Genomic DNA, 13999 nt, shown 5'->3' with positions numbered 1-13999 from the left:
CAAAACATGTACAACACATTATAATGAGACATTAATTTGAGGTTTCTTTTCTGTGTTCTCTGCTAGATAAACTTCGTTTTCCTCTTCAACATAGTAAGAATACTTATGACCAAGCTGAGAGCATCTACCACATCAGAAACCATACAGTACCGGTAAGCTGCCCCTGAGCTGTGGTACTTTAACCATTGCCCTCTCGGTTGACCTTTTAAGACAGTGTTCAAAATTGAAGAATTGTCATAGTGACATTTGCTTACGAAACCCTTCATATCTGGTCACATCAACATATGTGGGACATTTACAACTGAATGATCATAATTTCAGTATCTGAACCAATAATATTGTTGCTCTCTCGTTGCATTCATAAACAGTTGGTGGGAGTAGACTTATCGTTAACCAACTTACTTACTTCAAAACATTGTTTTGACTTTAATTTAATTTCCTGCATCAGCAAACATGATCATTGGAGTCAGTCAAGACAGTTATTATGGAATTATCTTGATGTACTCAGCTTGTAGGCAACATTACTGTACATAACAGTAATTTCAAGACGAGTCCATGGATATTCTTTTTTCAGGGTGATCATGTTAGTTCAGAATGCAGCGTCCCCATATACTGTATCGTTAACCTCTGGTTGTGTATCGTATCATATAGGATGGCATCACATCTTCCTGGAAATGCTGCAACATCGTCATTTCATTTAGGAGTTCATGGTGGATTACTTGAATGCTAAAATGGGGATATACATATCTCCATAGTTAGAACCACAAATCCAACCAAAGTTGTTGATATAGTTGTTCTATATCTCATGTTTACTTGCCACTAAAACCAAACTTGGAAGTATTTTGTGAAAATGTGAGCTCTGTTCTTTCCCTTCTCCCAGGAAAGCGGTGAAAGCTACTCTAGTCTTACTACCTCTGCTGGGAATCACCTACATGCTCTTCTTTGTGAATCCCGGGGAGGACGACATCTCTCAAATTGTTTTTATTTATTTTAATTCCTTTCTACAATCATTTCAGGTAAGGTCATTTCTTTACCAAGAACTGCCCATCGTTAAAAAAAGTGCCATTGTTTTTATTCGGAGCCTTTGCTGGCTTTTCTCTCGAGGTTCTGTAGCTTGTGTCGGGGATAAGGATTTGTACCAGAGCACCAGGCTTATTAAATCTATCCTTCACTGCTTCACTGTCCGATGCCCTGTCAGGAGATACAGTAAAGGCCTGTGTGGGCATGAGCTCAATACTGTGGGCCCTGTATATATATACTGTAGCACCTCCATAGCCTGTGACTGAGTGGGTGGATAAGGGATTCCACAATACATTTTACTGATGCTCTGGATGATGATTGGCACAGAGGATATGGGCTCTGTATCACATAAAGGAAATGAACCGAGAACCAAACTGAATCTAATCAGCTCTTGCTGTGTTGGCAGCCATTTCTTATATGTGTCTTCTTCTTCGTTTGGGTGTAGATGTTTCACGACCCCCCCAGGCTCAGGGCTGAGGGGCTATCCTTTTACCACCCCGAGCCTGGGTGAGGTGTCACCCAGGCTATATATCCAGGCATATCTTATACAGTATGTGTGACTAGATGCTACAGACATTTTCACACTTTTTCGGCCAACCAGAATAAACCGGAATAAATGTTGCATCTGTGTTTGTCTTGCGGTATTATTTGGTATTTGTTGATTCTCCTAGAGAATTGAAAGCAATGCGGTACCTGTTTTAAACAACTGACCACTCCTATGAGAGTGAATGTGCTGTATGCCACAGTAACAGTCATCTATAACTTGTTTTACAGGGGTTCTTTGTTTCTGTGTTTTACTGCTTTCTAAATGGCGAGGTGAGTCCACAGTGATGAGCTGCTTACTCCATTAACATTGTTTGGCATTTAATTTTGCCATTTAATTTTGGCATGTAGCCAAAACAAGTTATCCAGCAAAGTATGTATTTCTGGACTAGTATTTGATTACCTTTTTCATGGCAATTTACTATCAAGTGGTGTATGATTTTTTGACAGGTTGAATGAATTTATAATGCAATTTCATGGAGATTGACTGGTCATAGAAGAAAAAGCATTCAATTAAAGAGGTTTAAACATCACAGTCCAATTATGGAGTGTTGAATGGGATTATGGGCAATTTTGATGTGCTTAATGATAAAATCCAAGCTGTGACATTCATACATGCCACTTAAAGTCAGTCCATTAGTGTGAAAGCTTACCGTATAAGCAAGCAATCTCATGCTGTCATTGCAATCTCTCTTGTGAGAGAAAAACAATTTGATTGAAGCCTATGGTATTGCTAACTCTGGATAACCAGTATCTAATAAACAGTTACGTTTTTTTCAGGAATTTTTTTAGATAGTCATTTACTAACTGTAGATCCAAGTCATTCCTCCCCTTTAATGATAAACTAGAGGCTTTTTCGTATCTCTTGATAAGGCTAATTATGTGTCTCAAGGATGGATAATTGATCATTTCTCCTTGTCTTTTAAAAAGGTGCGCTCTGCCGCCAGGAAAAGGTGGCATCGTTGGCAGGACAACCATGCCCTTAGAGCGCGAGTGGCACGGGCCATGTCCATCCCCACTTCCCCCACCAGAATCAGCTTCCACAGTATCAAACAGACCACAGCTGTGTGAGCATGGTAGTTGTCACATCACCTTAAGAAGGGTCGCTGATTCACCGTCAAGGGAAAGGACTACAGAGACACCTCCATAAACATCACATTATTTATTCTCTGACTGCATCCTGAAACAGATTGCTCCAAGGAAGAGCGCATTATGAGTTCCAGATTAGAATAGTACATCTGTCTCTGATCTGAAGAGTCAGGATTGTTCACTTCTGTTTGGAAGAACAGATGGGCTCTTCTCCAAATGGGAAATCTAGCCTCAAATGATTACTGACACTGCGTTCAGAAAGTTTTTTTTTCACATCATTGTGTAAGGTTAAGCTTAAATAGTTTAACATGTTTGAACTTTATATGACCCCACTGACATGGTGAAAAAAAGATTTATAAAAAACATTATTTTTATGTTCTTGTGGCATAACCTTTGAATGTTAATATCCATGAGAAGACATGGATACTGTAATTAAGCACGACTAGTATTATGTAGTGCAGACCCTCCTTGCAACTGCATACTGCACCATGTCTGTTGCTTTCTGAAGTAATTTGAAAATTAGCTCTGCATTTTATATGATATTGTCCTACAGTAGCTTGGTCTGACAAGGATGCTACCTTTTGCACCACCAAAATGTCCCTCTAAGAGTTATCCAACTGTGTTATTTTTTTCAATTAGATTCAATTTTTTTTTTTTTTTAATTATCATACTCTTAAGTGTACTTTGTTTTCCATGTAGACTCCCTAAGTCTGCATACTACGTATCCCTTGCCAGACCAACATGCCAAGCACAGGCAGCTCTGATAATGACTGGCCTGTTTGGCTGGTATCCCTCCGCCCTGCCCTCATTAGGGTAATGATAGGTTCCAGGCATTTCAACAGACAGGGCCATTTGGGCAACAGCAAGCAACTCTGAGAGATAAGTAGGCATATGCTAAATAGGTGTTGCTGGAAGAAATATGTGTTTACCCACTAATTGGATCTTGTCAAATGTTTTGCATTTTTAAGAGATGTTTCATTTTACATACTGTACAGTTGGGATGAAATGTGCCCATATTTTGGCTACTCCTGCAAAGCAAAATCATAAGATTTTGAACCATTTTCTCCTGTACCACTTTGAATTAGCATAATCATGTAGAGGCTCTGTCAAAATCAAGTGAGAATGCTCTATGGAAGGTTCGTCACATCTGTTGTTTGCTGTGGTGAAATACACATAACACCTCAGTGGCTTCTAGTCAGATATTGTAATTGTGCATTCAGTTAAATTGTTGCCAAATTCTACCTGGTTATTAACGACTGTACAGCTATTTTATGTAAATGGTGGGTGAATATCTTAATCTGGAGACCATGCTAGAGAATCAAACATTTCTGATATCATTTGAGAAACATTGTAAAAAAAAAATACAACAACAAACTACAAATTGTGCCAGGAGAGCACATACCTCTGCCCATGAATGCATTTTGCGGTTCTGTGTACACACATGTGCATGCGAGCAGGCCATGTTTGATATTGCTGCATTTGTTAGGTTGAGAGCTTTACACCAGTCCGAACCCTGTGTCACTGTGACCTTCCCACGTCGAGATATGGCCATGTCAATCCCCCCATTGACAATGAATTGGAATTTTTGTCCAAAAGATGAATGGAGGTGAATGGGCGCCCCCCTTAAGTGGGGGACGGCTCGATGCACTCTGGTCTCTCCCCCGCACACCCCAATCCAAACCCCATATGTCTAGCGCCACCCACACAGGGAGCTGGGTGTCTAGCGCCACCCACACGGAGCTGGCTTCACTCAATGTTTTGTTTTAATTCTTGGATCTGCCCTGTGATTCGAATCTGCTCCAAAATTGTATGAGTTCTAAGTCTGCAGATTTTCATGACAATTGTTTTTGGGTAATCCTGCTAACAAATGCACCAAAAAATAAACAAACCAATAAATAAACACACGCCACAGAAAACATTACCTCTCGCCCTGCATTGTCTTAGGGGCAGAGGTAATAATAAAACCTAACTACATACAGTAGTAACTTTTAGGAGGTGCAACCACTTAGAATGTTTTCTCAGGTCCTTTTAGTTGACGACTAAAAAGCTCTTTCAAATCGTTCAAAGACAATACTAGAACATGTACTGTGCAATATCATGTTGTACAACTGTACAGTAATATTAATTTGTACAGTATTTATTTATTCTGACATGATGTCTTTGTGCTCTTTAAACAGCCAGCGGAGGGCAGTGCGGTGCACTCCAGGCTCTCCCCCCACACACCCCAGTCCAAACCCTGTGTCTCTAGCACCCTAACACAGGGAGCTGGCTCCATTCTAAGTTTTGTTTTCATTTGTGGATCTGGCAGGAGAGGATAGGAAAACGCACACCTACATTTGTGGATCTGGCCCATGATTTGAATCTGCTCCAAACTTTAATGGGTTCTATGGTGGCCCATGATACACCCCTCCACCGAGTTTTATAAAAATCGGTTTGGTAGTTTTTGCGTAAACATAGTCCAAAAAATGAATGGCAGGGACTATGCTACACCAAGTTAAGTTAGTCGGTCCAGTAGTTATTACGTAATCCTGATAACAGACAAACACACACACGCACGCACAAACGCCACCGAAAACATGACATCTCGCCCTGCGCTGTTACTGGGGCGGAGGTAAATATTTAAATGTGTTTTTGCTCTGTATCACAATCACGTCTTGTGCATTTTAAGCACTGCACATGTGCTGTGCTTAAATGGTGTATTACATTACGCAAACGTAAACATACTGTAGCTATTGACTTTAGTGACAATTGTGAATACCTATAGCTAATGAGTGATCTGTTCTAATTCACCAAAGAACTGAAACATTTTACCTGTGTAAGTTTACCTGTTGCCACTGCACTTTGTTGACCAAATCCTTAAAATAAGTTTTCCTTATTTTGTACAGGTTCTTTATTCTGAAATGTACATCATTAGGCCTATGTACAGGTTCTTTATTCTGAAATGTACATCATTAGGCCTATGTGACAACAATGTCAGGATTTGATAACTTAATTAAACTTGATGTACTTTCAGTGTATTTTAATGGAGGCTGTATGTGTTCAAACACCCATGTTGCCTTAGGAGTTTGTTGTGGACAGAGGAAGGCTACTATATCTTTGTAAATGTATACTGACTGTGATTTATTGTATTTATATAGCCTACTGTACATGTGATTTCAAATAAATATTTTACTGTACTCTGTGGTTTGTAAGACTGAAAACTATATCTTAGAGCATGTTGTTTCCAAACATCTTGAATAATAAGTGTTGACTCAATGGCATTATACAAATGTAATTAATTTGCAATGGATCATGTAAATGGGGATCTTATCCAATGTCTTCCCTATCTCTTGCCTACGCAAATGCCATAGCATTAATGATTGAACCAGATGTTTATTTGCGTGCTGAAGTATACAGTCTTCACTTGGACAGTGTGCCATGCAGTAGTCTTAGATGCAGTACTCATAGATAGGGGTCATCGGAGTGGAAGAGCTCCTGCCAAGTTATGTAATATGCATGTGGATTTAGTTTCCTAGTTATGAGTTGGAGTGAAGTGGAGCAGAAAATGCAGCCCAGACCCCACGGCACTTTGGATGAGTTGTTCATCCCCTACCAATTAACTGAATCTCCGAACAAGGCTTATTTTGACAATTAATGGTTTAATGTTTCATGCTTGACAGTCATAATAAAAGGCAGATTGTGGAACCGCTGTGTAGGCTATTTTCTGTAGCCTATATGTAGGCCTATCCTCGGCTAGGTCCAGATCTAACCCTCGAGCTAACTGACGTAATTTCATCAGCCATGATAAATGATACAAGTAGCTCAATTAGGCCATTACAGTGACACAGTTCGCGCAGTATTAAATGTCAGTGAGTATATTATCGCATTATACAACGGCATTACAACAATGTAAAAATAGGGATTTCTCAATCAGGATAATTTCCTTGTTAACATATAACACATGCTGCCACGAAGCCATTCGCTAACCTGGATACATAAAAGCTGATTCAATTAAATACATAAATAGGCAGCCGCATATGGCATAGGAGACGTAGTTGACGCTGGACTGCGCGGCGCGTCCGACTACTGTCACAGAATATCAACAGTGCTCATTCACAGGCAGTTAAATAGCTGGACTATTTGAAGCAGCATGGGATTAATGTTGCCTTTTCACATCTGTTCTGCATTAGATTATGTGTACTGTATCATCCAGGCTAAAGCTGTGCTGTTTCAGTTGTCCTTTTCAGTCCACTAAAGCGACTAAATTATTAGGCTAGACTGATATCAGCAGCGATGTAAAAATAAAAACCAGTCGGGCTACGTACGCCTACGCACAACATGAACAAAGGCAAACATGCAGGACGTTTCCCCTGGGGTTAACCTTTGGGAATTTGGGCTTAGTAACACGCCACTCCTCTACATTAAGTACAATGGACGTCCTGCCCATTTGCCTAGAAATCAGATTAGTAAATCATTGGATGGTAGCAGCCTGCAGTCACACGGATGAAATGTACTGGCAAACAATTGGGGAAAACGTTTCAATGTCTCAATAATTATTAACTCACTTACTGCAATTAGATCAAATATTACTTTTGTTGAACCCAAAATTATAGTTGGGCTACTTAGCAAAAGTCCCTGGAAGACTCATTGATTGATTCCACTAATCATGTCTAGGGTGGGGCCCATGTTGAGGGCACTGTGCATGAAGGTTTTCATTTCAATCAATTTCAGACTGCATAATCTATAAAATAGGTAGGATAGTATTCTATCTAACAATGTCTGTAAAGCCGGTTCAGTGTCAATGTTTACAAAGTAGGCTAATATGATTATATTTCCATCAGATATGTTGGCAAAATATTAACTAACAATCCCATATCTGAAATTTTGTAAACAATGAATTATTCGTCCATAATATCTCCACAGTGTCTAATACATGCCTGCCATCTTGTGTCCACTACTGGGCAACATCATGGTGTTTTAATGGTTCTACTGCCTTGGCTTGTCCTTGTGATAGTTGAAGGCCATATACTGTATCGCCCTCTATTGGTTGCCTAAAGTTTAGCGACGTCCTGGTGAGAATAGCTTGAATAACCTACATAATGGTAAATGGACTGCAATTATATAGCACTTTTATCCAAAGCTCACACACACACACACACACAAACACACACACACACACACACACACACACACACACACACACACACACACACACACACACACACACACACACACACACACACACACACTACTGGTGGCAGCTGCCATGCAAGGTGCTGCTAGCCTGCTCATTGGGAGCAATTTGGGGTTCAATGTCTTGCCCAAGGACACTTTGACATTTGGACAGGAGAAGCCGGGATTTGAACCGCCGACGACCCGCTATACCTCATCAGCCACAGCCGCTCATGTTAGTAGAATAGTAGAAATGAAGCTTTACAAAAGATCACGAAAATGAATCAGTTTAATTACCATATCCACAAAATGAACAGTGGTGATGTGGTGAGTCAACAAGAAGGGCGACAGTAGAAAAACAATGAACAGGTGATCCAAATCCTTTTATATTGATGGAACCTGGGACGCAGGAGAGGAGACGGTGTGACACAAGAACAATTTTCTGTCTTCAACATTCCGGTATCTTGGGGTTCTATTGAAATAAAAAAAAAGAACGCTGGTTAGTTTACACACTCTTTCCATTCACGTTCAAGGGTGAATTTGGTCACATGTTAACTGAGTTGACAGTGTAATGTGCTATACAGTAGCCTACCTCTTTAAGATGCCATGATGTACTTTACAAAAGCTGCAAAAGAAAGAAAATGAAAGAAACAATGTTTGTGGAGAACATGAAAGTTAAATAGGCCATGTAGCTGGCACTATAAACAGTTGAACTGAATGGAGAGATATAATTTGGCAGGTTTTGGCAGAACTACATAGATTAAAGGTGATATTGATACCATTTTTATGTAGAAGAATCATAATTTCAAAAGAAAAGAAAAACATCCACAGAGCTTTTATAAAGGTGTGGAATAAAAAAATTAAAATGTTTTAATGATTTGTCTACAGTAAAAAAAAAAAAAAAAAGTCTATATCACCTTTAAGCAGTGGACTATTTGTACTGTATGCTCACCTTCATAGTTTATGCAGCCATTAGCGTCCTCCTGGTTTTGCATAAGTTGCTCCACCTCAGCCTCCTTCAGCTTCTCTCCTGTAACCAACCATGGGAGACCAATTAATTAACCAATTAATTAACCGATAAATTAATTTCCATGTGTCTGACTTATTTCCCATTTCCATAGGCTTAATATCAAGTGTCAATTTTGAATCTCTGCACAACAGTTTTGTATGTTGTGAAGGCCTCTAGAGGGAGCTTTGGGAGGTGTAGGTCTTACCGAGTGTTGCCAGGACGTGCCTGAGCTCAGCGCCCATGACTGTGCCGTTGCCCTCTTTGTCAAACACTCTCAGACCCTCAACAAAGTCCTCAAATGTCCCGCGGTTCTTGGCCTTGCAGATGTGTTGGTGCATTGGCAGGAATTGGTCAAAGTCCAGCATCTTGACCTGCATTTCTGTGTATGACAAGATCAACAAATGTCACTTACAGTATACAGCCTAACAATAAACACATTTATTTGTGGATACGTACGTTGCGAACAGTCAATAATGGTACTGACTGCACGTATAGTGCTTTTCGACCTTACCAGACAAAGCACATTACAATGGCCTCTCATTCTCACACACACACACACACACACACACACACCAATGGCGGCAGCTGCCATGGAAGGTGTACAGTCAATAATGGTACTGACTGCACGTATAGTGCTTTTCGACCTTACCAGACAAAGCACATTACAATGGCCTCTCATTCTCACACACACACACACACACACACACACACACACACACACACACCAATGGCGGCAGCTGCCATGGAAGGCGTTCGCCCGCTCATTGGGAGCAGTTTGTGTTTCAGTATCATGCTCAAGGACACTTTGACATGCGAACAGGAGGAGCCAGGAATCGAACCGCTGACCCTGTGGTCATTAGACAGTCTTCTCTACCTCCTGAGCCACATAGCTGCCCCACAGCTACTTACCCTCAGGCTTGGGCTTTCCCAGGACATACATGACTTCAGCGTTGGTGGGGTTCTGGCCCAGGGCCCTAATCAGATCCCCGCACTGTGCATAGGTGATTTTCATCTCGTTGGTTGGCGTCCTGTCGAACAGCTGGAAGGCATCCTTGAAGTCTGTGGAGAGAACTGCTGAGATATAATTTATGTATCTTGCTTTTACACGGTGCACTCTAGCAGGGGCTCTTCGTGCAATCTCACAGAATGGATTCATCACTTTGAAGGGAAGCTGAAAATGCCATAATCTCTGGCAGAGTAACAGTATGAGACTGCTTTCTTAGCGGGGGGAAATTAAACCATGATTGCCTGGCCTGCTGTTTCAATAGAGAATGCTCATTTCTCTAATGCTTCCCACTTTCCAACATGGCACTCTTTCATGTGCTTGTAACAATACAATCCATTGATTGTGAATGGACTGCACTTATATAGCGCTTTTCCACCTAGTGGCACTCAAAGCACTTTACAATGGCCTCTCATTCACCCATTCACACACTAATGGTGGTAGCTGCCATGCAAGGTGCTAACCTGCTCATTGGGAGCAATTTGCAATATGTGGACAGTCAGAGCTGGGATTTGAACCACTGACCCTTCGATCATTGAACGACCATCTCTACCAACTGAGCTACAGCCGCCCCATGACTGATAAAACCTACTATGACAGTGTATCACTCAACATCTCTTTCTAATTGGTTGGTTGTTGTTGGTTAATTTGTTCTCAAAGGATGTCAAGCAAACCAATCAATCACGCACACACAGACATACATCAGTGTTTGCCATGTCTCCCCTATGATTTTTTTAGCCTCTCTTACTCTGAAAATGTCATTGAATGTAATTTATTGCTTTATAAATGTTCTTAGCTGTTAGACAAACATACTCCAGGAGCTTGCTCGATCGCATTGAGAGAGGTCAGGGAAGAATTTTTACAGCTCACTTTTCTGGCCCCTGGGTGATACTGTTTTTTTGCTTCCCTCTGGAAAATGTAGGGGGTGGGATGTATGCCCACCTCCCTTGTTCTCTGTAAAGCACATTGTGTTGCCTCAATCTTTGATTGATTGATTGAATCAAGTGGAGCCTAATCTCAAATGTGAACGGATGTCTTGTGATGTTAGCATTTTTCTGGGCTAAAACACAATCTCAGCCAGCTCACAACTGACAGACCAACAATTTTAAAAAGAAAAAAAAAGCTCCAATCTTACCCTCAATCTGCTCAGCGGTAAACTCAAGCTGGAAAGAAAAACATTATTTATTTATTTTTTTGCCATCATGGATTGAGGTTCATTCATTATTTTAAAATAACAGTACAGTAACAATAGTGCTAATGACTTTGGAAAATACCGGTTCATGACTAACTGCGACTAACAACAGTGCTAATGACATTGGAAAGTACAGGTTCATGACTAACTGCGACTAACAATAGTGCTAATGACTTAAAACAGTAGGTCAACTGTTAAGGTCGCCCCCCGACCGTGTTAGTGTCCACCCTTCCACATGTCATGCCCTTCTATCAGGTTCTCCAGTTACACTGCTATGCTAAGTATCCCAGCCAAGGCTGCTCAGTCTGTTTATGGACGACCTTCAGTCAGCCACCCCATCTCACACATATCATCATCCAAATGGTTGTTCTGTCTACATATGATACCAGAGTTGATTTTGTTTTAACACAAGATGGCAGCATTGGCGTTAAGTCCCCAAGGGGTGTTAGAAATTATGTTTGCTTTATCAACATGGTAAAAATATCTCAGACAGTAGTTGAATGTCCCATTAATGGGAACTGGACTTACTGTAAGGTTTAACACAAACTACTGTATTGGAGAACATTTGTTCATGGCCATCAGAAAAAACACCCAAATCTAAGGAAAAGTTGTAAGAAAATTCTATCCGTGGTCATCCATTGCTAATGTAATTATGACTGAATAAAGCCATCTGCTTAAACACTTGGCTTCCTGGTGGCTTTCTATAGAACTGTATGTGCTGGATTTGTTTCAGAAACCGACATAAATCACTGTCTGGTCTTTGGATATCTAGTGAACCAGCCCTACCATGAAGCTGAATCATGTTCAAAACATTGTTTTTAGAGTATGTTTAAAGATATATGGCCTTGGTAAGAACCAAATGTATTTTTCTCTCCATATTTTCTCAACCTTGGTTTCCCCCTTTTTGTCTGCACAGAGCAGAAATAGTTGTGTGGGTGGTCTGCTATTCATAGACATAATGAAAATCATATTGTGTGGTTTTAACCTCTCTGCATTGTAATGTGGCTACTCCTGTAACCAGGCAAACATTTACCCATCCAGAAGTGGCCAGGAAAGCATACTGTAAGAGTTTCCAGTATGTCTTGTGTTAGCATGTGCCTCCGGACACTATAGTTTCAAGTAACTTTAACATTTACAAGTTTGTCTTGGATGTGTAAAGATTATCTACTACTCCTTTAATGCACCGAATGTGTGTGTGAATCACTGAATATCGAGCATCTGTAGTTCTCATGGATTCACAGCAAGCTGTCATGCTACTGGTACTATAGCCCATTTAAACACAGTAGAATAGAAGGACTGCAAGTTGCATGCACTGCTCAGCTCACGTCACACGGTGTCTCTGATGTTCTTAAAACCCAAACAGCAAAAGACCAGATGGCCAGATGCCCTCAAGTGTGACAATTTGATTATATATATATGATTGAAATATATGATTGAAAGGGACATGATTGGAAGGGACAAACTCTATGTAAACAAAAACATTGAGATATAAAGTTTTTTTGCCTCTGAAAATCAAACCAGTGTGCCTAGATAATTTCCAATGATGCCTGCTGATCAAGCCCGACCGCGATGCCCTTCCCACAGAGAGAGAGACAGAGAGAGAGGGGCATGTGTAAGGGGCTCATTCATCCTATACCACTGAAAACCAACATGAAGACAAGAGTTTTGTACAGTACCTGGATTTCTTTGGGGTCAAACTCTGGGATCTTTACAGGCTCGGGCTCTGGGGCCTTGGGGGGGGCTGGCTTGGGCTCTTCCTTCTTCTTGGGGGCCATTGTGGAGGTACTTGCAGGAGACACACAGGGGAGTAATGACACTGCAGAGATGGATCTGGTCAGTCTGGGTAGAGGAGCCTGGGGGAGGAAGGGGCCCTTTATTCTCTGTCCCCCCAGGTGTCATCTCCACCCCCCCACCCCCCCGAACCATCGCGCTGCCAACAATAGGAGGAGCACTATAAAAGGCTATGCTTTGTAGTTCTATTTAAGACAGAGGGGGTGTTAATGTACATCATCAAGGTGTCATGGCGACTAGTTTGGCTATCAAAACGCAAGCCTGCAGGTCCTTTGAATCCAGCTATTTCCATTTTAACAATAATGGAGCCTTTTTCATTCAATGTGTTCATTCAGAACAGGAATTGAGCGAGATCATCAATAAAGAACGGGATATGAATATCCTGAAATGGGCACAATATGGCATATTTAAAAAACTGCAATTCATCTTCACTCTAATTGAATATTGAATAATGGGCCTAATTAGTAGCCATTGTCTTCATGGACATTAGATAGATAGATAGATAGATAGATAGATAGATAGATAGATAGATAGATAGATAGATAGAGAGAGAGAGAGAGAGAGAGAGAGAGAGAGAGAGAGAGAGAGAGAGAGAGAGAGAGAGAGAGAGAGAGAGAGTGGATGGATAGATAGATAGATAGATAGATAGATAGATAGATAGATAGATAGATAGATAGATAGATAGATAGATAGAAAGATAGATAGATAGATAGATAGGTAAACAAATGTAGCGTATATCCGTAGATAACATGATATGTGATGAGTCTTTGTGATACCATATATTTATGCGACAGATGTTCAGATGTGGAAGGATTTGCAGCATATTAAAAAGCAGAGGGAAGAGGGATTTGAATGTTCTATCCCTGTCAGACTGTGGCTGAAAACATCATAATTGCTCTTGGCCTGGATCATTCATAGTGGCGTATAGACTGCCGGGAATACTGTAGAAATTGGTGAAAGTGGTTTTAGGCACAGCAGGTCTGTAATTTGCCAATCAATCCACAGGGAAGGGAACAATCAGTTAGGAGTTACACCAACAACAAATAGGAAACATCACTGGGGACAATGAAATAATAATAATGCAGGATTCACTGCAGCATAAAATTGATTAGGATGAGCAGCAGAAAGTATGATGTTAATTTTCACCAGAGATTCAATAAACACACAGAATTGTAATCTAGATTGTATTCGCAAGGGTTTC

At 40.7% G+C, this 13999-nt stretch overlaps 2 protein-coding genes across 2 annotated transcripts in view; one reads left to right on the top strand and one right to left on the bottom strand.

Annotated features, from left to right (window-relative positions):
• LOC311325116 (corticotropin-releasing factor receptor 2) overlaps positions 1-2634 on the top strand; it is a gene marked incomplete at both ends in the record, with an annotated part of 31745 nt that extends 29111 nt beyond the window's left edge. Inside the window, 4 exons of the mRNA XM_084457774.1 lie at positions 67-152; positions 881-1016; positions 1795-1836; positions 2494-2634. Coding sequence (XP_084313900.1) covers positions 67-152; positions 881-1016; positions 1795-1836; positions 2494-2634 — 405 coding nt within the window. The remainder of the gene's footprint in view (positions 1-66; positions 153-880; positions 1017-1794; positions 1837-2493) is intronic.
• Positions 2635-8399: 5765 nt separating this feature from the next.
• On the bottom strand, positions 8400-12782 carry myl13 (myosin, light chain 13; the record flags this gene model as incomplete). Its single annotated transcript, XM_084458000.1, has 6 exons — positions 8400-8428; positions 8756-8833; positions 9018-9191; positions 9722-9871; positions 10951-10978; positions 12684-12782. 6 exons carry the CDS (start codon positions 12780-12782, stop codon positions 8400-8402), a joined length of 558 nt encoding a protein of 185 aa, XP_084314126.1.
• Between the last annotated feature and the right edge of the window lie 1217 nt (positions 12783-13999).

This window comes from Borostomias antarcticus, assembly GCF_949987555.1.
Source record: "Borostomias antarcticus genome assembly, chromosome: 24".
NCBI lineage: Eukaryota > Metazoa > Chordata > Actinopteri > Stomiiformes > Stomiidae > Borostomias > Borostomias antarcticus.
Note: the sequence above shows the minus strand (reverse complement) of the source record. Positions and strands in the feature narration are given on the sequence as shown.